The sequence below is a fragment of the Nicotiana tomentosiformis genome, chromosome 4 (assembly GCF_000390325.3).
Source record: "Nicotiana tomentosiformis chromosome 4, ASM39032v3, whole genome shotgun sequence".
In the NCBI taxonomy this organism is placed as follows: domain Eukaryota; kingdom Viridiplantae; phylum Streptophyta; class Magnoliopsida; order Solanales; family Solanaceae; genus Nicotiana; species Nicotiana tomentosiformis.
Window position 1 is genome coordinate 37364841 of NC_090815.1, and position 21339 is coordinate 37386179.

The 21339-nt window shown below is 39.6% G+C and overlaps 1 protein-coding gene, 1 long non-coding RNA gene and 1 other non-coding gene across 3 annotated transcripts; 1 reads left to right on the plus strand and 2 right to left on the minus strand.

The window, feature by feature from the left end:
* Positions 1-1301: 1301 nt before the first annotated feature.
* LOC104088264 (proline-rich receptor-like protein kinase PERK9) lies at positions 1302-19100 on the plus strand. The gene is made up of 8 exons (XM_009592912.4): positions 1302-3534; positions 3663-4070; positions 4154-4240; positions 5879-5949; positions 6071-6147; positions 6264-6411; positions 18140-18301; positions 18404-19100. Exons 1-8 carry the CDS (start codon positions 2574-2576, stop codon positions 18602-18604), a joined length of 2115 nt encoding a protein of 704 aa, XP_009591207.1. The 5' UTR covers positions 1302-2573; the 3' UTR covers positions 18605-19100.
* On the minus strand, positions 17927-20951 carry LOC117274655 (uncharacterized). The gene is made up of 2 exons (XR_004504796.2): positions 20683-20951; positions 17927-18494 (listed from the first exon to the last, which is right to left on the minus strand). It is a non-coding gene; the product is annotated as an uncharacterized lncRNA (long non-coding RNA).
* On the minus strand, positions 19096-19197 carry LOC117274656 (U6 spliceosomal RNA). The gene has a single exon (XR_004504797.1). It is a non-coding gene; the product is annotated as a U6 spliceosomal RNA (small nuclear RNA).
* Positions 20952-21339: the final 388 nt, after the last annotated feature.

Sequence of the window (21339 nt, forward strand, 5' to 3'; positions counted from 1 at the left end):
GTCGTTATACCATTGGTTCAAATATACCTCTTTCCGTTATGTTTGTCCAAAGTGGACATCCAGTCCTATGTGGCACTGACATTTGATGAGGTGGAAGACACATGGCTTGCCACCTCAGCGCCCCTAACCCATTTTACCCCTCATATTTGTTTTCACTACTAAAATTTCCTTTCCCTCCATCACTATGGCCACCATTACCGCTACCATAAAAAATATTATATTTTAAATTTTAGTCTTTTATATATGGATTAGGGGCGTTGAGATGGCATGCCATGTGGCATCCACCTTATCAAATATCAGTGCCACGTAGGATTGGATGTCCACCTTGGATAAACTTAACAGAAGAGTGATATATTTGAACCAATCCAAGTATATTTGGACCCAAAGTATATATGAAGGGTGTATTTAAACCTTTTCTCATAGTACAGGGGTATATTTGGCCTTTTTCCGAACTCTAAATTGCCAACTTTCGCCAAATTTTGTCGAAATTTTTTAGAAACATCCAAATGCAAATCCGGGCATACGCCCAAGTCAAAAATCACTATCCAGACCTAACGGAACCATCAAAACTATGATCTGAGGTCAAATACATGAAAGTCAAAGTTGATCAACTCTTCAAACCTAAGACTTTTAACATGAGATTCATTCTTCCAAATCCATCTCGAGGCACCTGAAACCAAAATCGATGATTCTCACAAGTTATAATATATTATCTGAAGCTACTCAAGATTTCAAATCAGTGGCGAAGCTAGAACCTTTCCCAAGGGTATTCAAATTTGAAAGAAGTGAAAAAATATCCCGACAAATAGTGTTCAATATGTGTTATATACATCTAAAATATAATATTTTACATATATATACAGTGTAATTTTTCGATGAAGGGTGGTCAGTTGACCACCCTTGTGACCATGTGGCTTTGCAACTGTTTCAAACAGCCGAGCGAAATACAAATGCTCAAAACGATCGGTCGGGTCGTTACGGACCAAAAACTAGAATATGAGAGAGTCATTGCCTTCTGCAAGACATGTAAACTATAAGGACATAACTTGTTAAAACAGTAATTTCTTATTTCGGGTGTGTAACTTCGTGACTTATAGAGATCTAGAATGATCCTATTTGCGCAAATCACCTAAGTTTAAGTGTGTAGTCGAAAGTTCAGAACAAAATAAGAGGTATCTATGTATTATATCAAAATTATAAAATATTTAAGGGATGAAGTTAGTTTTCAAGTAAAACATTTGTAGTATATTATTTCCATCAAAAACTCCTTATACATTAGAACGTACTCAACTGGCAAATTTTAAAAAATAATGGGGAAGAGGTGGATAAAAGAATAAAAGAAATGGGGCCTTGTGATTGTTTGCATTCGCAGCAACGTTGCGCAACCATCGCCCAATCCCATTGATGGTGACGTTGTAACGAAACACCTAATTCAATCTTCATAAACCTATGATCATTATATGACTACAACATTATTATTGTAAAAAAAACAAATATTCCTCATGTACATCATTTACAATACACGCACATAACTGAATTGTAAAGTTTTATGTTCATATTAGGGGGTCGTTCTCACTGTTGTGCCCTATATATTGGATTTGCGGGGACCCAACTTTCCTTGTTCATTGATATGAGCTTCCCAGGTTTACAAAAAGATGCCTCCTTTTTTATTCTTTACGTTGAGCATTAGCTGCAAAATTGCAATTCACCAGCTTTTGATCATGCCTGTAGCATGGAAATAAATAGGTAGTGCTTTGTGGATATTCTCACAATTGATTCACTTTTATGGTCCTATTTTGTTGTGGGGTTTCCTTAGAAAGTGTTAATTCTATATTTTACTTGCTTTAAATGGGTAAAATTCTACATTGCAAGGACAAAATCTTGGATTTTCTCTGCCTTTTCTTGATTTGGGTGTCTGGTTGTGGATATTGTTTTCTGGCTGCCTTCTTTAGAAAGTTTGATTTTTTCTTAACTCTGATATAAGGGTCTGTGCAGTGTGTGAGGGATTGTTCTTGTGAATTAGCTGAAGGAGAAAACTTGTCAGCTGGATTCTGCTTTAGACCTGAAACTGAATTCTAGGTCAGGCAAGATTTGATTTCATGCGAAAGCTTAAACGTTTTGTTGGGAGTGGAGTGGAAATGCTGTCTGTATAGTATGAGCGAATTGGTTGGCGAATTTGGATACTGTAGATAACTCTTGGATTAAGAGGAAGCAGTTTATTGCATATTAGAATGTTGGTTTTATGAAATAAGTTAGCAAGTCTGCAGTTTTCTTGGAATTCTTGGTGGACTGCTCTTTCATTGATGTTTACAAATATTGAAAATTGTATAAGAATTGTTGTAAATGTAGCTAGCTTAGATGGTGGTGAGATGTTAAACCATTTCTCCACCTCCAAGATATAGACTTTGGAATTCCACTAATTGCCTTCAGTCCACTGTATTGTTTGTGACCTCTCCTCCATCCTTACCCCCAGAATCCCCTCCAACAAATGCAACATCTTCATGCCGGAATTCACTGTCATCCAACAAATGTAACATAGCCTCTTCTAGCCTTATCACCAACATTAACCACTAATGGCTTCTCCACCACCTCCTGAAGCATCTACTCCTCCAATCGATGTCTCACCTCCAACCTTTAGTCCTCCACCTACACCTTCTGGCCCACCGGCTAGCTCATCACCACCTACATCTTCTACTCTGCCGGCTAGTTCACCACCACCTCCATCTTCTACTCCGCCTCCTAGTTCACCACCACCTCCACCTTCTAGTCCGCCACCTAGTTCACCACCACCTTCAGAACCTGATCCACCACCTGTCTCACCTCCACCTATACCAACTCCTTCTCCTCCTGCAAGTTCACCTCCATCACCGTCATCACCTCCCCCTACATTGTCATCTCCGCCACCCGTACAGAATCCAGAACCTCCTCCAGCTCCAAAATCACCCATAAATTCATCTCCACCACAATCTCCGGAACCTCCGAAAGGTTCATCACCTTCACCACCTTCACCGCCTTCACCACCTTCCCCCTCTTCACCGCCTTCACCATCTTCATCCAACTCACCTTCAAATTCACCTCCATCCCCAACATCTAAGCCATCAGAAAATCCACCTCCTTCCCCAGCCTCAGGCCCTCCTAAAGATTCACCACCTTCACCAGCTACATTACCTCCCAGTACCTCACCGTCTTCTGATTCCCCTTCAGACTCATCACCGCCAACATTTGTGATACAAGTATCACCACCTCCATCCTTTAACGGTACACAACCTTCTCTTGCTCTTCCTTCATCACCAGTTCCTTCAGGTGATGTTAGTAACCATAGTTCCGGAAACCATCCAGCAGAAAGCTCAAAGTCTGCTGGTGGTAGTGGCAATGGTACTGCAGGGACAGTTTCCATCGGCATCGTACTTGTTCTTCTATTGGTTGGTCTCATCGCAGCAGCTGGATGGTGTATACGGAAGCGAAAGAAGAAGAATTCTGGTTATAATATTGGTAATGTCAAGACAATCTCTGTGTGCTCCACTCCAAAATCAGGTAAATTTTCAGAAACTATCAAATAATTCCTTTCAGTTTGTTATTCAGTGTTGCAAGAAAGATCAATGTACTATTGGTAGTTGAGACCTTTCAAGTGAATTCTTAGAAGATGTGAAAGTTGTGTACAGAGTCTGCTTTATTGAAGGTCGAGGAATCAACACCTGAGATAAATGGAACTGGCTCCAATTTCCTCGGTTCTCCAGGGGACCCTTGTGGATTCAGCAGTTCAAAGACATGGTTTACGTATCAAGAACTAGTTGAGGCCACGAACGATTTTTCAGCACAAAATCTACTAGGGAAAGGTGGATTTGGTTCTGTATACAAAGGATGTCTAGCAGATGGAAGATATGTAGCAGTAAAGCAGCTAAATATTGGTGGGAGCCAGGGGGAACGAGAATTCAGAGCTGAAGTTGAAATCATTAGTCGGATACACCATCGTCATTTGGTTTCACTTGTAGGTTATTGCATTTCAGAGAAGAATCGCCTCCTTGTTTATGACTATGTTCCCAATAATACCCTTTACTTCCATCTTCATGGTAAACTTAACATTTGTAGATTTAATTATTTCAATTATTATGTGTGGTCACTAAAGCTAGCTGTTGATACTTGCAATTTACAGCACAAGGGAGGCCTGTCATGAATTGGACAACACGTGTTAAAATTGCTGTTGGCGCAGCTCGTGGAATAGCTTATCTGCATGAAGATTGTAATAGTGTTCTCTTCCCTTTATCCTTATGAGTTATCCATGTTTTATTCACTTCATTTCTCCATTTTGAACAGACCTCCCCCTACTTAAAAAAAAAAGAGAAAGTAAAGTTAAAACATTTACCACAACAGGAAAGCTGATTGCAGTTGATATTTTCTACACCTATTTGTATGCTTATTATTTTTTAATGATCCCTAAAGCTGTCGCAGAATCATGGAGAGCAATTTAATCTCCCCAATCACCTTCCTCTTATTCCCCCTAAAAGCGGACTTTAGTAAAAGGAAAATAGAAAGAGAGAGAAAAGGAAGCATGTAATTATTTTCAGCTCAATAGAAGTAGAAGGCCTTGCAGTTACCATTTCCTTTTTGTGATGTAATTGTTGAAGACATAATTAAGTAACTAAAAGTGTGTTCTCTCTAACTGCTTAAGCTTTTAGATGAGACGGCCACACACTTCAACATGGTATCAGAGTAGACATAGGTCCTGAGTTCGAGTTTCACCGCCAATTATCAAAAAAATTCCACGTGCTTGGCTCATCACAAAAGAATCAAGTCCGCACGTGAAGGGGTGTGTTGAAGACATAATTAAGTAACTAAAAGTATGCTCTCTCTAACCGCTTAAGTTTTTAAATAAGACGGTTACACACAGTAGTGATATTACTTATGCACTTTAAAATTTAGGTCTGAGGTCATTATGTAATTGTTGGTATGATTGTGGAATAGCATATCTGCACGAAGATTGTAATTAGTGATCTGTTCCTTAATCCTTTTGAGTTATCCGTGTTTATCTTAACTTCATGTCGTTTCTGGTTGAACAAAATATGTCTCCTTTTACCTTCCCCCGAAAGTTAAAGAGAGAAAGACAGGTTGAAAACATTACCATATGGGGGAATCTGATTGCAATATGAGATTGTGTGTTCCTATTTGTCATCACTTACGGTTTATTTTATTGATCCCTACTCCACTAGTTGAACAACTGTGATAGGTTAATGGAAGCAACCTAAGCTACTCCAAAGCCAAGATTCTCCTATTATCCTTATAAGAGGACTTGAAGTAAAAAGAGAAAACGGAACATATAAATAGTGTAAGCTCAATGGAAGTAGCAAGATCTTTTTGTTGGAATTTTCCTTTTTGTAATGTAATGCTATAACTTATGCAATTTGCAATTGTGTCCTCAAGGTTTTATTCATCTCGTATATTACCTCGATTATATAAACATTTTGCACCATGAAATAACATTCCTGAGTAGGAATATTTTAATCCACGAGCACACAGTCTCCTTGAACATGCTGAGTATATCTTTCACGCTAAAGTGACATCATCAGGCTTTGCGGTAGTAGTGCGTAATATGCTTCTGGATTTGCCAATAGTCCCATGACAAGCATCTGAGTAAAACTTCACTGGTCGAGTTCTTATGTTATACTGTTAAATTGAAGAGTTAAAGAAACTCAACTGGACGAAGTTACTATATTTTTGTGATCATGAATGTTCATTTCCTTCATTCTAGTTACTTGAGCTACTGCAGGCAAACTTTAACGATGTCATAATGCGAGTGCGGTGCTCTAATTCGTCTTTAATTATAGTTCAAGTATGATACTCTGTTTTTTGGTTTTAACTTATTCTTTGGTGTGGGTGACAGGCTGTCCTCGTATTATTCACAGAGACATTAAGTCATCGAACATTCTTTTGGATAATAACTTTGAGGCTCGGGTATGTCTAAGTCTTTCTTTTTTCCTTTTTTTTTCCAGGGGTATGTCTAAGTCCTCAAACTCCTATATTTACATTCTTTGTCTTGCGAGCTGGCCCTTTACAATTAATTTATTTTCTCTAGGTTTCTGATTTTGGACTGGCTAAATTAGCTCAGGATGCAGAAAGTCATATCACAACACGTGTCGTGGGAACATTTGGGTATGTTTCAGTGCCAACATTTGCATTAAGTTGGAAGCATACGAATTACTATATTATATTGAACTCCATCTTTTTCAATTGCCCATATTTATTCTAATTCCTTAGATTGAACTCAGATACATGGCTCCTGAATATGCATCGACCGGAAAGCTGACTGAAAAATCTGATGTATATTCCTTTGGGGTTGTGCTTCTGGAGCTAATTACTGGAAGGAAGCCAGTGGATACATCTCAGCCTTCAGGGCAGGAGAATCTGGTTGAGTGGGTATGTTTCTAGCCAACCTGTCCTTATTTTCATGAGGCCTCTTTTATTACCGTTTGTTAGAAATATTTATATTGGTCATTTATCCAACCTAAAGGCTATAAACTTGCATATCCGCATGCAGACAGTATGTCGTACTATTTTAGTCCCATTTAGCTCGGGGATAACCTCTACATTTTATTTGAGTCAGGATTTGGTTGTTCCTCCTGTCATTTCCCCACACTGCACAAGAACTTGGTAGCTAATGTTTGAAGAAACCACCATTTGCTACTGTACAGTAGGTCTCTTGTATGTCTTCTAGTGAAGTTCCTTTTCTTTATTTTACCCTTTTCTACCACACGGCTTGGCCTTCCTGAGAAGAATGTGATTGTGATGCTGTAAGCCTAGATAAAGATTATCAATTGATGAGAAACATGGAAATATTAGGTACTAGAGAGCACAGGAGCCTTTTATTTGTCATGAAAAGATTATACCTATAATATCCTATTGGTTGATCATTCGAACTACCTGAATGACTTCTCAATTTTGATACTAAAGTATCCTAAAGCTTTTTTGTGGAGTCAAAAGCTTTTCATCTTTGGATGGGTTCTGAATTATGTCAGGTATTCTCGTTGTAAGAGCTCTGTATTTTCATGGCAGATAGTGATCTTGTCTTTCTTAATGTTTATACGATAGAAAAACTCATATGGCAATTTCGAAGGAGACACACCTTAGAGTTTAAACATAATGATTCCACTCTGAACTGTGTTTTTTTTAGGGGAATAATCTTGTGCAATAGTCGGCATCTTATGTTTACCATATTTCTCTTAGAAAGAGTGTATTGGGGCTTACCAGGGGAACTTGGATTTCATATAATGGACTTGTTAAGTGATTGATAAGGGAAACATGAGATATGATGGAGTCGAAATAGACCAAGAAGACTTTTGGTATCCAGAGTCTAAAGAGGTGAGAGACTGGCTGTTGTAGGATATTGGCACTGGAACTTTGTACCAGCTTATGTGGAACTTGCACAATGGTTAGTTTGGTTGGATGCTAACTGAGACATGTTAGGTGCTTGCATGGTTTTTTAAGGATTCATTTGTATCCTTGGATCTAAATGCATGATTATTCTTGTGCACACCAAAGTTTATCTCACATATCAAGCTTGTTACCTAGAAGGCTAGAACACTGAAATCCACTATTGATTATCCATTTCATTAGGTATAGCCTTGAAATAGTTTATGCATTCCAGAGTCTTGTATGATATACCTTTTACCCAGCATAAGAGTTCAAGTTTTATACATCTTAGTTGAAAAGAATTAAGAATCCACATTAATGGATGTCATCTATAGTTTTATCTGATTTTATGGATTTATTTCGTAGTTTAATGTGGGTTTTAGGAAACTGTTATTTAGTCATCCATTAGTTATTGTTCTAATCAATTGTATGCCATGCTTTATTTTGATAAGCATGATGACTAATCAAAAAGCATATCTTTTAGTAGCATCTTGAAAAATATTATGATATGGGGCACCAAAAGCGCATTTACCGTCTTGATAATAGAAAATTTCCAAATGATTACATTTCATTTGCTGAACCAACTATTCCTCAACGTAATTCATTAGAAAATTAAATTCAAGAGTTGAGAGTTGTTCTTGGTGAGATTCAGCCAAACTTTTGCCGAATGTTAAACCAGCTTAAACGATCATTTATATCTCATGTCATGGACTTCTAGAAAGAATAAAACCTCGAGCTTTAATGTGAACAGTCCCAGAAATTCAACTTCTCCTCAAATGGAATTTCACTGCTACTTCATTTTCTTTTTCTTTTTCTTTTTCATTTTCCTTTTTTTTTCGTTAAGATTTGACAGTCATATATTTTGAAGGAGAAGTCTCTTGTGCCAAGATTAATTATCTTGGAGCAATTTAGCAGCAAGGTTGAATCTGACCAAAAGACGGTATCTAAACCCAACATGATTATCTTCGTTAGTTAAATCATTTTGTTGTCAAGTATTTCATACACAATGAGGGCTGTCTGCACTGATATCTGAAAAGCAGATTTTCTGCTCTTATGTGTCTCATAGAGGATATGGTCTTCATTTTTATGTTTTGTGATGCATTTGTTTACCCGAAAAATCGGATAACGTTGAATTTATGTATGGTTCTAAGGGTAAGTAGATTCCTTTGATCTGAATATAACAATACACTTATTTATGAGGTAAAATAGGAAATGATGAACAAAGATACTTAGTGAGCTTTAGAAAGGTAAACACCATGAATTCTTTATCCCACAGAAGATGTCTTCTATTACAATCTATTTTTTCTTTTATAGCCAAGGATCACTACTTTATCATTAGCAGCGTAATGGAAAAATATTACTAGTGGAGGACCCATGATGGTGTGTCTCCTCCTTAATTCCCGCCAAGATTCTCTCCTTTAGTGCAGTTGTAACAGCTTTTTGTCTGTCAGCTCGATACAGACTCGAGCTCGATGTCGGATTGGAACCTTGGCCTTGGTTTCGAGCTTGATGATCGATGTTCGGGACCAGTACCGGTCGACATTACCTTGGTCGATTCGGACGCCCCAAGCTCGACGCCCCCGTCTCGGAATTCGATCGGGTTCTCCATGAAGATACCCCTTGACTGAGATGCCATCCTCGATCGATTTTCATGATCGAGGACCGGTTTTAACCGTATACAGATAGCCCCCTCGTTTCTTAGAAAGGAGATGACGAGAAACAATATGATTTCCCTAAGGTTCGTGAAGAAAGGGTTGAGCTCGATCAGCAGGTGAGCCTCGTTCTGTTAAAGTATGGATTCGACTCGACTGTGGAAGTTAACCCTTCGTTGTCTCAGTTGCAGCAAAAGATCGAGAAGATCGGGCTACTCCGAGAGGAGGCCGATCAAATCCGGGCCGAATGCAACCGGTGGAAGGAGACTATTGACCATCTGGCAGCGGAGAAAGAAACCATCTTAACAAAGTTATTATCAGCCGACGTTCAGCTTCGAAACGTCAAGCAAAAAGTGTCGGTTCAGGCTAAGAAAATTGATGAGCTTGAGATACGATTTGCTGAGGCTAAGGCGGAGGTTGAGTCGTCGAAAGTTTTGGCGGATAAGTCTATTGCTGTATATCGAGCTGATGTTGAGGCCGCTCAGGTGGAGGCCCGGGAAGCTGCGAAGATTGCCGATGCTCGAGCTCATTGGGTTGCCGAACTTGTTAAGTGTAGATCTCGGAGGCAGACCCTCGAGGAGATACATGCTCGAGGTTTTGACCTTATCGATGAGGTAAGAAAGGCAAAAGAGCTTGAAGCAGAGGCTGAAGCCTTGGCTTCTGATGATGATGACGATGACGGTAGCAAAAGCGAGTCCGAGGGTGGGGAAGACCCTGACCCAGAATCTTAGAGTCTAACTCTCCATATCTGTAAATTAATTACGTAGGCAATTTTGTATATATAACAAGGTCGATTTTGATCGATCAGATTTGGAGTGACGTTTTGCTTGTTGAGTTGATGATAGTGTGGTGGTTAACGTAAACCCTGAGTAAACGTAGCTTTTTCAATGTTTCAAACTTGATTGGGCCCTCGTTCAAACTCGGTAGCCCGTAGGTTTTAACATTCGAACTCGATATAGAAGTAGCCCGTGGGCTTTAATATTCGAGGGTTTATTTCGAACTCGAGATAATGTGGTAGCCCGTAAGCTTAATATTCGAGTGATTATTTCGAACTCGAGAAAATGCGGAAGCTCGTAGGCTTAATATTCGAGTGATTATTTCAAACTCGATGTTGAAGTAGCCCGTAGGCTCAACGGTCGACTGAGTATTTCGAACTCGATATAAGAGTAGCCCGTGGGCTTTAATATTCGAGTGTTTATTTCGAACTCGAGATAATGTGGTAGCCCGTAGGCTTAATATTCGAGTGATTATTTCGAACTCGATGTTGAAGTAGCCCGTAGGCTCAACGGTCGACTCAGTATTTCGAACTCGATATAGAAGTAGCCCGTGGGCTTAATATTCGAGTGTTTATTTCGAACTCGATATGCCCGCAGGTTGGTTGCATAATAAATCTCAAGTCATTGTACATCTGTATTAGCATGGTTTATTTTGACCATTTTGGCTCTTACAATTTTTCCTCTAAGGGTCGAAAGCCTCAGATACTGTTTTAAAAGCGCAGCACAATCGATGGTTGCCTCATTAAAAACCTTACCGCAAATACCCATTTGGGAAAAAACCGGTCTAAGAAAAAAAGAGTGCAACACGTGCTTTTGAGTAATAGAATACTTCTGTTCTTTGTTCGAACTTCTGTGCGGGATAGTTGAATGAATATGGGAAAGGTCGGACTTTAGCAGTAGTACCGTTTTAGATGTGATACATTCCAACTGCTTGATAGCTGTTTGCCGTTTATGATGCCGAGCCTGTACGATCCTTTCCCAAAGTTTTCGAGCACCTGGTATGGTCCTTCCCAATTTGGTCCTAGTTTTCCTTCGTTTGGATTGCGAGTATTGATGGTGACTTTCCTTAACACCAAGTCCCCTGGCTTGAAGTGGCGAAGTTTAGTTCTTCGATTGTAATACCTTTCGATTCGTTGCTTTTGTGCGGCCAACCTGATGAGGGCAGCTTCCCGTCCTTCGTCCGATAATTCAAGGCTGGTGTTCATGGCCTCGTTATTTGATTCTTCAGTCGTGAATCGAAATCTGGGACTAGGCTCTCCGACTTCGACTGGTATCAATGCCTCAGAGCTATATACTAAGGAGAATGGGGTCGCCCCTGTACTGGATTTCGATGTTGTTCGGTATGCCCAAAGGACTTCGGGCAGGATTTCTCTCCATTTTCCCTTAGCGTCATTCAATCTCTTCTTCAGGTTTTGAAGAATAGTTTTGTTTGTTGATTCGGCTTGTCCGTTTCCGCTTGGGTGGTATGGGGTTGCTAGTATCCTTCATATTTTGTGGTCTTCGAAGAATTTTGTGATTTTGTTGCCAATGAATTGCTTCCCATTATCACATACTATTTCGGATGGTATCCCGAATCGGCAGATGATATGATCCCACAAAAAGTCGATAACCTCTTTTTCTCTTACTTTCTCGAACGCCTGCGCTTCAACCCATTTAGAAAAATAGTTAGTCATAAACAAAATAAATCTGGCTTTACCTGGGGTCGATGGTAGGGGGCCGGCGATGTCCATTACCCACTTCATGAATGGCCATGGGGATAGGACCGAGTGAAGTTGTTCTCCGGGCTGATGGATCATTGGAGCAAACCTTTGACATTTATCGCATTTTCGAACAAATTCTTTTGCGTCTTTACCCATATCGATCCAATAATACCCTGCTCTGATCACTTTTAGAACTAACATATCGGCACCGGGGTGATTGCCACAAGTGCCCTCGTGTACTTCCCGGAGGATGTAATTGGTATCTCCCGGACCTATGCATACCGCCATCGGTCCATCGAATGTTCTTCGATATAACGCTCCGTCCGCAGTCAAACTAAATCGAGCAGCTTTAGTTCGAAGGGTCCTGGATTCTTTGTGGTCTGAAGGGAGCTTTCCGTTTTTTAAGTATTCAATATACTTGTTTCTCCAATACCAGGTTAAGCTAGTAGAATTTATTTCGGCGTGCCCTTCTTCGATTACAGATCTTGAAAGTTGAACGACAGTTTCCGAGTTCAAATCATTCACCTCTACCGATGATCCCAAATTAGCAAGCGCATCGGCCTCGTTATTCTGTTCTCGTGGAACATGTCGTAGACTCCATTGTTTGAAATGGTTCAAAGTAATAAGCAGTTTGTCCAAATACCTTTGCATTCTGCCTTCTCGGACTTCGAAGGTTTTGTTTACTTGACTCACCACCAGCAAAGAGTCGCAATTGGCCTCAACGACCTCCGCTCCCAAATTTCTAACTAGCTCGAGACCTGTAATTATGGCTTCATACTCGGCCTTGTTGTTAGTTAACCTGATAGTTTTAATAGCTTGCCTAATAATGTTACCCGTGGGAGATTTTAAAACTATGCCTAGCCCGGACCCCTTTACGTTCGAAGCTCCGTCCGTAAAGAGGATCCATGCCCTCGTCGATAAATTTGATTTTAACAGTAATTCTTTTTCGACTTCGGGTACGAGGGTCGGTGTGAAATCGGCCACGAAATCTGCTAAAATTTGGGACTTGATGGCCGTTCGAGGTCGATATTCGATATCATACCCACTGAGTTCGATGGCCCATTTGGCCAATCGGCCCGATAGTTCAGGCCTATGTAAAATACTACGAAGTGGGCAGGTTGTTAATACGCTTATGGGGTGGCATTGGAAGTACAGTCGTAACTTCCTAGAGGCACTAATCAACGCAAGCGCTAATTTTTCCAAGTGCGGATATCTAGTTTCCGCTTCCCCCAAGGTCCGACTTACGTAGTAAACAGGAAATTGCGTACCTTCCTCTTCTCGAACAAGGACACTGCTTATGGCGACTTCTGATACCGCCAAGTATAGGTAAAGTCTTTCGTCGGTTTTTGGAGTGTGCAGTAGTGGTGGGTTCGATAGATATCTTTTCAGTTCTTGTAACGCTAGTTGGTATTCCGGTGTCCAAGCGAAGTCGTTCTTCTTTTTGAGGAGAGAGAAAAATTTGTGGCTCCGATCTTATGATCTCGAAATGAATCGGCCTAAGGCTGCTATTCTTCCTGTTAACCTTTGCACAGCTTTCACGCTGTTCACGATGGTGATGTCTTCAATGGCCTTGATTTTGTCTGGGTTAATCTCGATTCCCCGATTTGACACCATGAAGCCGAGGAACTTACCCGAGCCGACTCCGAAAGCACATTTTTCGAGGTTGAGCCTCATGTTGTATTTCCTCAGAATATCGAATGTTTCCTGCAAATGGGTCAAATGGTCCTCTACGCGCAGGGACTTGACTAGCATATCATCAATATATACTTCCATTGATTTACCTATTTGTTCTTCGAACATTCTATTTACTAGACGTTGATAGGTAGCTCCTGCATGTTTTAGCCCGAAGGGCATTACGTTATAACAATATGTTCCATATCTGGTTACAAACGAAGTCTTTTCCTGGTCTTCCGGGTTCATCTGGATTTGGTTATACCCGGAATAGGCATCGATAAAAGTGAGGATCTCGTGGCCGGCTGTGGCATCGATCAAGTGATCGATGTTGGGCAGTGGATAAGAATCTTTGGGGCATGCTTTGTTCAAGTCCTTGTAGTCTATACACATTCTAAGTTTGTTTCCTTTTTTAGGTACTACGACCACATTGGACAACCATTCAGGGTATTTTACCTCTCTAATGGATCCTATTTTGAGCAGTTTAGTTACCTCATCTTTTATGAATGCGTACTTCACCTCCGATTGGGGTCTTCTTTTTTGCTTCACCTATCTGAATCTAGGGGACACACTTAGTCGATGTGTCGTTATGTCCGGCGGGATTCCTGTTATATCTAAATGGGAACAAGCAAAGCAATCGATGTTATCGATAAGAAATTGAATGATTTTCTTCCTGAGTTCGGGGCTCAAACCTCTTCCCAGGTATACCTTTCGTTCGGGCCAATGTTCGATCAAAATGATTTGCTCCAATTCCTCAATAGTTGATTTGGTGGCATCGGAGTCATCGGGGGTCACGAGGGATCGAGGGATCCACTGATCATTATCTTCTTCGATGCCCTGCTTATCTGGCTGGGTCGAGTCCGATGTCTTTGGTTGCTATTTGGCATTCCGGTCTTCGACTGTGCCTCCTTTTGAACCCGATCCATTCACCGGCGAAGACGAAGATGTTGGTTTCGCCTCCTCGACGGAGAACATTTCCTTTGCGGCTGGTTGTTCTCCGTACACTATTTTGACACCTGTCGGTGTTAGGAATTTGAGGACCCAGTGTAGGGTCGAAGGTACCGCTTTCATGTTGTGGATCCACGGCCTTCCGAAAAGGGCGTTATATCTCATATCGCCTTCGATCACGTGAAACTTTGTTTCCTGAATTGTTCCGGCGACGTTTATCGGTAGGGTTATCTCGCCTTTGGTGGTTTCGCATGCCATATTGAATCCATTTAAAACCAAAGTTGCGGACACGACCCGGTTTTGTAGGCTGAGCTGTTGTACGACCTTCGATCTGATGATATTGGTCGAGCTACCTGGATCAATTAACACACGCTTAATTTTAATTTTATTCACGAGTATGGATATTACTAGTGCATCGTTATGGGGTTGGATGATTCCCTCTGCGTCTTCATCATTGAACGATAAAGTCCCTGAGGGAGTGTAATCTTGAATTCGAGATCGCTTTTCCCTCACAATCGACGTTTTAACGCGTTTGAGCATAGGTTCCTGAGGGGTATCGACGCCGCCGATGATTATGTGAATGATGTGTTGTGGTTCTTCTTCCTTGTTTTGCTTGCCGAAGTTCTTGTTTTTAAAATGGTTCTTTGCCCTATCACTCAAAAATTCCCTAAGGTGCCCTTTGTTGAACAAGCGGGCTACTTCCTCTCTTAATTGTCTGCATTCTTCTGTTTTGTGACCATGGGTGCCATGATACTCGCATATTTGATTGGGATTTCTTTGGGCCGTATCGGTCTGCATTGGTCGAGGCCATCTGGTATCTTTGATGCGTCCGATAGCCGATACGATGGCGGATACATCGATGTTGAAGTTATATTCCGATAATCGAGGAACTTCTATAGGATCGGCATATTTATCAAAGCCTCTCTTGCTCATAAGTCCCCGAGAATTTTTCCCTTGTTCGAGCCTGCGGTTATTCCTAACTGTCTCATGTGCCGAACCGTGGTTCACCCGATCTGTGAAGTACGGCTGGTATCGATCTCTGTTTGACCTTTGTTCTCTGTTGGTTTCCTTCAGAATTTTAGTGGTTGCGCGGTTCTGACGCGTGAGTTCATACGGAAATCCCAATTGATCATCTTCGACCCTGATTTTCGATTGATACCGATTGTGTATATCCGCCCAAGTTATTGCAGGGTATTCGATCAAGCTTTGTTTCAGTCGACGTGACGCTGTCCAACTCAGTCCGTTCAACCCTTGGGTGAAAGTTTGTACGGCCCAGTCGTCTGTGACTCGTGGAAAATCCATGCGTTCCATTTAAAACCGGGATACGAATTCCCTCAGTATTTTGTCACCCCTTTGTTTTACTTTGAATAGATCCGATTTCCTCGTTGCGACCTTTATGGCACCAGCATGCGCTTTTACGAACGAATCTGCTAACATGGCAAAAGAATCGATAGAATTTGGTGGCAGGTTGTGATACCAGATCATTGCTCCTTTTGCGAGGGTCTCTCCGAATTTTTTCAATAATACGGACTCGATCTCATCGTCTTCCAATCGTTGCCTTTGATGGCACATATATAGGAGGTGAGATGTTCGTTAGAATCGGTCGTACCGTTATATTTGGGAATTGCGGGCATGCGGAACTTTTTTGGGATCGATTTCGGGGCCGCGCTTGATGGAAAAGGCTTTTGTATGAACTTTTTCGAATCAAGCCCTTTCATCATGGGCGGAGCCCCCGGGATCTGATCAATCCTAGCATCATACGTTTCAATTTTTTTGTCGTTGGCTTCGACTCGTTTTGTGAGTTCCTCGAGCAGTTTAGCAATTTCAGGAGCGGCTCCTCATTCTTGCTCGTTCGATTTCATTGTGTCGGGCTCCGCTCTGGGGATTACTTATCGAAGAAGTGGATTGGAGTTTGGATTACTTTGCATATGAGTTTGGCTCTGCAACTGAGCTATCGCTACTTGTTGGGCTTGTAGCATTTCGAAAATCATACGCAAGCTGACCCCGATTTTTCCCGTGCTGTGGGTGTCTCGGGCTATGGGTCGAGCACCACCCTGAACGCTTATTTCCTGCTCGGAACGCTGATTCGCTTCTAGAGCTATTCGCGAATTGATATCTACTGGTACTTCGGCTTGAATTTCGGGTTCCTCGATTCGAGCCTCATTGCCGTTGTTGGGTAGCCTCTCGGCCATGGGCACCAAGTTGTTGGTTTCATCCTGAAGGCCAGCTTCGAGGTCGATTGGCAGAGCCATTGCTGGTATGAAGTTGCAAGCTGGAGTGTACTGTATATTTGTATCAAATTATCATTTGTTATCCTTAGCCCCACGGTGGGCGCCAAACTATTTACCCGAAAAATCGGATAACGTTGAATTTATATATGGTTCTAAGGGTAAGTAAATTCCTTTGATCTGAATATAACAATACACCTATTTATGAGGTAAAATAGGAAATGATGAACAAAGATACTTAGTGAGCTTTAGAAAGGTAAACACCATGAATTCTTTATCCCACAGAAGATGTCTTCTATTACAATCTATTTTTCCTTTTATAGCCAAGGATCACTACTTTATCATTAGCAGCGTAATGGAAAAATATTACTAGTGGAGGACCCATGATGGTGTGTCTCCTCCTTAATTCCCGCCAAGATTCTCTCCTTTAGTGCGGTTGTAACAACTTTTTGTCTGTGAGCTCGATACAGACTCGAGCTCGGTGTCGGATCGGAACCTTGGTCTTGGTTTCGAGCTTGGTGATCGATGTTCGGGACCAGTACCGGTCGACGTTACCTTGGTCGATTTGGACGCCCCAAGCTCGACGCCCCCGTCTCCGAATTCGATCGGGTTCTCCATGAAGATACCCCTTGACTGAGATGCCATCCTCGATCGATTTTCATGATCGAGGACCGATTTTAACCGTATACAACATTTAATTTCAGTTTGCCCTGAGTATCAGTTCACTAATACTACTTTCCTCTGATTTTATATGACAGTATTTGAATAGACATAGAGTTTAAGTTGTTCATTTAACTTGTATATTATATTGGTGGTAGTGAAAGAAAATATTGAAGTAACAAGTGAAAAGTTAATTTGATAGAGAAAACATCTCATCAAATTAAGTTTAAAATTTTAATAGCTGAGTTAATTTGAATTCTCGAGAGCTGTAGAAGCATTACTCCCTCTGTCTTATTTTACGTGGCAACTTTTCTTTTTAGCGTATCCTAAACAGAATGACATATTTTTATATTCAGAAAAAATTTAATTTTAAAGTTCTCACTTTATCCTTAATGAGCGGATTTATAGTCATACAAATGTCTATGGCTTATTTTAGACTATAAGTTTCAAAAGACTTTTCTTTTCCTTGTTAAACTCCACGCCTGATCAAACAGTTTTATAAAATGGGACGGAGGGAGTATAGAATATATGTATTAATAAAATAATGTCAAACATTTTAGAATGCCCCAAGATGAAGACCCAAAATGAAGAGAGACTCTCATATAATTGAGATGGAGGGTGTATCAATCTTTTTCTGCACCCAAAACATTGAGTCTATAGTTGCTTTTGTTTTTTTGCAACAATAAAACAGCTCGCCAAGTTATGCTTTGATTTCATTGATCCTCTAATGTTAGAAAACGGAAAAACCAATAGCAATAGCAAAGGGAAACTAGTATCTTTTACGATAATGTTGAGCGTGTGACTTCCATTTACTCTGCTTTTTTTTTTCTTTGATCTCTTTAGTTTCTTTTCTCATCAGTCTACTTCCAATAGCCAGATAAAAAAGCTTTTAGGGCCATAACAAATATATTTATCTTTTCTAAGGAAGCATGGCAATATTCTTCTGATGTGTCAGAAGAAGATTTTCATTCTTTTGATTAGAACTGAAAACCGGTACTAATTACCTCTGCTAAACTTGAATTCGGCATAAAATGATTTTGTAATTGAATCACTCACAAAAAAGTTATATAATACGGTGACTTGATCTTCTTGTCTTCCAGGCTCGACCTTTGCTTAGTCAGGCACTTGAAAAAGAGGAATTTGATCAGTTGGCAGATCCGCGCCTTGAGAAGAACTACGTTGGCAGTGAGATTTTTCGAATGATTGAGGCTGCTGCATCTTGTGTGCGCCACTCAGCTTCAAAGAGACCAGCAATGGGACAGGTAACACTTGTTCCATTTTATTGAATGAAAACCTATGCCAGAAACGCCCTTAAGACATCTCGTGATTGGCATTTATATTCCGATCATACTTATGCTTCGCAGATCATGAGAGCTTTTGATGGTATGGCTATACATGATCTTTCAAACGGGATGAAAGTTGGTGAAAGTGCAATACATGGCTCTGCACTACAATCTGCAGAAATAAGTTGGTTTAGGAAGGTGGCATTCGGTAATCAAGATTTTAGTACAAACTTTTTCAGTCAAAGTAATCAAAATAGTAGAGAGTCGGGTGAACATAGTTAGAGGATCTATACAATAAAAGGTCTTATTTGGAAGCCGCGTTTGCATCTGCTGATACATCAGAGGTACCTTAACGTAGCAGTTAATGTTTTCTGCTGTAAGTAGCTACAAAGAAAATGCAGACAGAATGCTGCCTAATGTGGAGGTCTATGGCATAAGCTTTAGATCACTTACAATGTCGTGTTGTAAGACAAAAAGGTCACTCGCAGAAGCTTAGAACTAATATAGAAGTATAGAGGATCTACAGAACAAAATGGCTCATTGAAGCTGTTGTATGTATCTGTTTACATATCAAAGGTACCTTAGCTTAGAGATACCTTACTTTTCATACTAGTACTAGTCCCGTTTGGCTGGCATACATGAGTGTTAATTTTTCGTTTGTAAGTAGCTCGTAATTTGTTTTTTGTGATCACTAATAGTATTTCTTTCAAAGTTTGTACAATTTTCTTTTTTCTTCAAAATGGCTGGAATAGAAGTAATGAAAGTTTTTAAAAATAAAGTTGGACAATTTCTCAATTTATGCATGTCATCTTTTCGCAGGTGTGTGCTAATCTTCTCTGTATCATTCTAATTTTATCGGATGTGCCCGATGGGATGAGTGGAAGTTTTTCGGCTTTGCAAAAACTGAAATACTCTCTCTTATGGTGTTTGGTTGAAAAACAATTTCCAAAAAGCTTTTCAAGACTTAAAAGTAAAATGGCAGACTTCTTACAACTTTAGCACCCCCAATCCCCATATAAGCTATCTCCAGGAAACAAAATAGAACCAAGAAAATAAAACCAGCAAGAAATTACACTACTAGAAAATGGCTATTTTCCGACGGTCAAAACGGTTGGAAATCGGTCAGAAAAAGTTGATTTCCGACTACATTGCGATTGAATTATCGTGGTCGTAAAATAGCTGGTCTGAAATAATTTGCGACTGAATCGGTCCGTAATTTGCGACTACCGCAGTCGGAAAGACAAAAAGGAAAACTACTAATAAATGTCAACTGTCCGACTGACGCGGTCGTAAATAATTTAAATTAAATATTTATTTTATATTAAATTCCCACTACGTCAGTCGCAAAAGGTATTATAATTGTTACTTTATTTAACTTTTCTCACCAGAATGGCCTCAAATAATATAAAGTATTTTTATTATATTTAACTTTTCCCACTATTGTGGTCACAAATATAATTTAATATTATTTATTTATTTATATTTTCCACCACTGCGGTCGCAATTTGAATTTAATATAATTTATTTATTTATCTTTCCACTACTGCGGTCGCAAAACTAATTTTATATTATTTAATTTATTTAATTTTTCCACTACAGCAGTCGCAAATGTTCCTGAATCTGAAAAATTACTAAGTACTTTGCGACTACCGTAGTCGAAAATCTGGAAATATTTTGCGAGATTTCAGCTGTTTTAAAGCAGCACCACCTGCCAATTCAAATATACAGTAACTAAACAATCAATCCATCATTCCAACCAGTCAATCCACCATTCCAACCAATCAATCCACCATTTCAACTAATCAAACTCATAAAATGCAAACAATTATAAAAAACATAAACATTTTGTAACTAAAACATCCAAACACAAGTTAAACATCCATGCACCATTCACTCTAGTCTAGAACATTACAATCATAGTCAAGTGCAAATATTACTAAGTTTAAACATCCAACCCCAACATATAATGTCTCAAACATCACAATCACAACAAACTAAAACTCACGATCCCTGTCATCCTCGCCATTCAAAGGATCAAATTGACGTGTGCTCATAAGTTTCTCCACTAGATTCTGCAATTTATTAAAATTTATACGATCTTCTTGATTCTAACATAGAAAGCACATAAATATTTTGCCTTTCTCAAAAAATTAGAATTATCAAATTCAAAAAAAAAAACTCCAAATAAAAATCAAAGAGAAAACACAGAAAAGAACCATGGATTCCAACACAAACCATATTAAAAAGACATAAAAATTGTGCCTTTTAATGAAATTAAAGTTACCCATTTCCTGAAGAAAGCTCAAATCTTTTAGAATTGAAGATGAAAAAAATAAACAGAAAAAGAAAAAAAGACTTACCGCCAGTCAGAGAGAGAGCCGTCAGTCGCACAGGTGTATTGGAAGAGAGATCCAAGAACAATCAGCCTCACACTTGAAATGGAAGAGAAATGGAACAAGAAAAAAAATATCGAGAGTGAGAGAAAGATATAGAGAAAATTGGAAAAAGAGGTCCGAAATTGGTGAAATAGAATTTTGGCCTGAAATATTAGATTTAGGCTTATGACTACGATAGTTGCAAAACCACTTAAATATTATTTTATCATTTTAATCTTAATTTTGCGACTGAAGCGATCGCTTGATTGGTCAACCAATATTTTTGACTTTTTATTGTCCGACTGAATCAGTCGCAAACGTAAAAGCGAAAGATTGGCGAGCTATTTTCCCACTACTTTTGTCAGAATAATAGTCGGTTTTCTTTTTTTTTTAAAAGTAATAAAAATTCAATCTTTTTGTGACTACTGCGGTTGCAATAAGTAGTCCCATTAGCGACCGTTTTATTTTCAGTAGGAAATTTCGATCACAAAATGATATTTTTCTAGTAGTGTTATTGAACATATTAAACGAAAAGATCTAAGGTCAACAAAAAGATTATTTTTTTCTTTTTCTTTTCACGGTAAAAATCATTTAGAATAATTTTGAAAGTGGAGTAAATAGAACAAAAACAAAAAAGAAGCA

Coding starts and splice junctions, on each gene's coding strand:
- LOC104088264 (XM_009592912.4), top strand. CDS start 2,574: ATGGCTTCTCCACCACCTCCTGAAGCATCTACTCCTCCAATCGATGTC. Junction 4,241..5,878: donor AGCTTATCTGCATGAAGATT/GTAATAGTGTTC, acceptor TGTGGGTGACAG/GCTGTCCTCGTATTATTCAC. Junction 6,412..18,139: donor AGGAGAATCTGGTTGAGTGG/GTATGTTTCTAG, acceptor CTTGTCTTCCAG/GCTCGACCTTTGCTTAGTCA.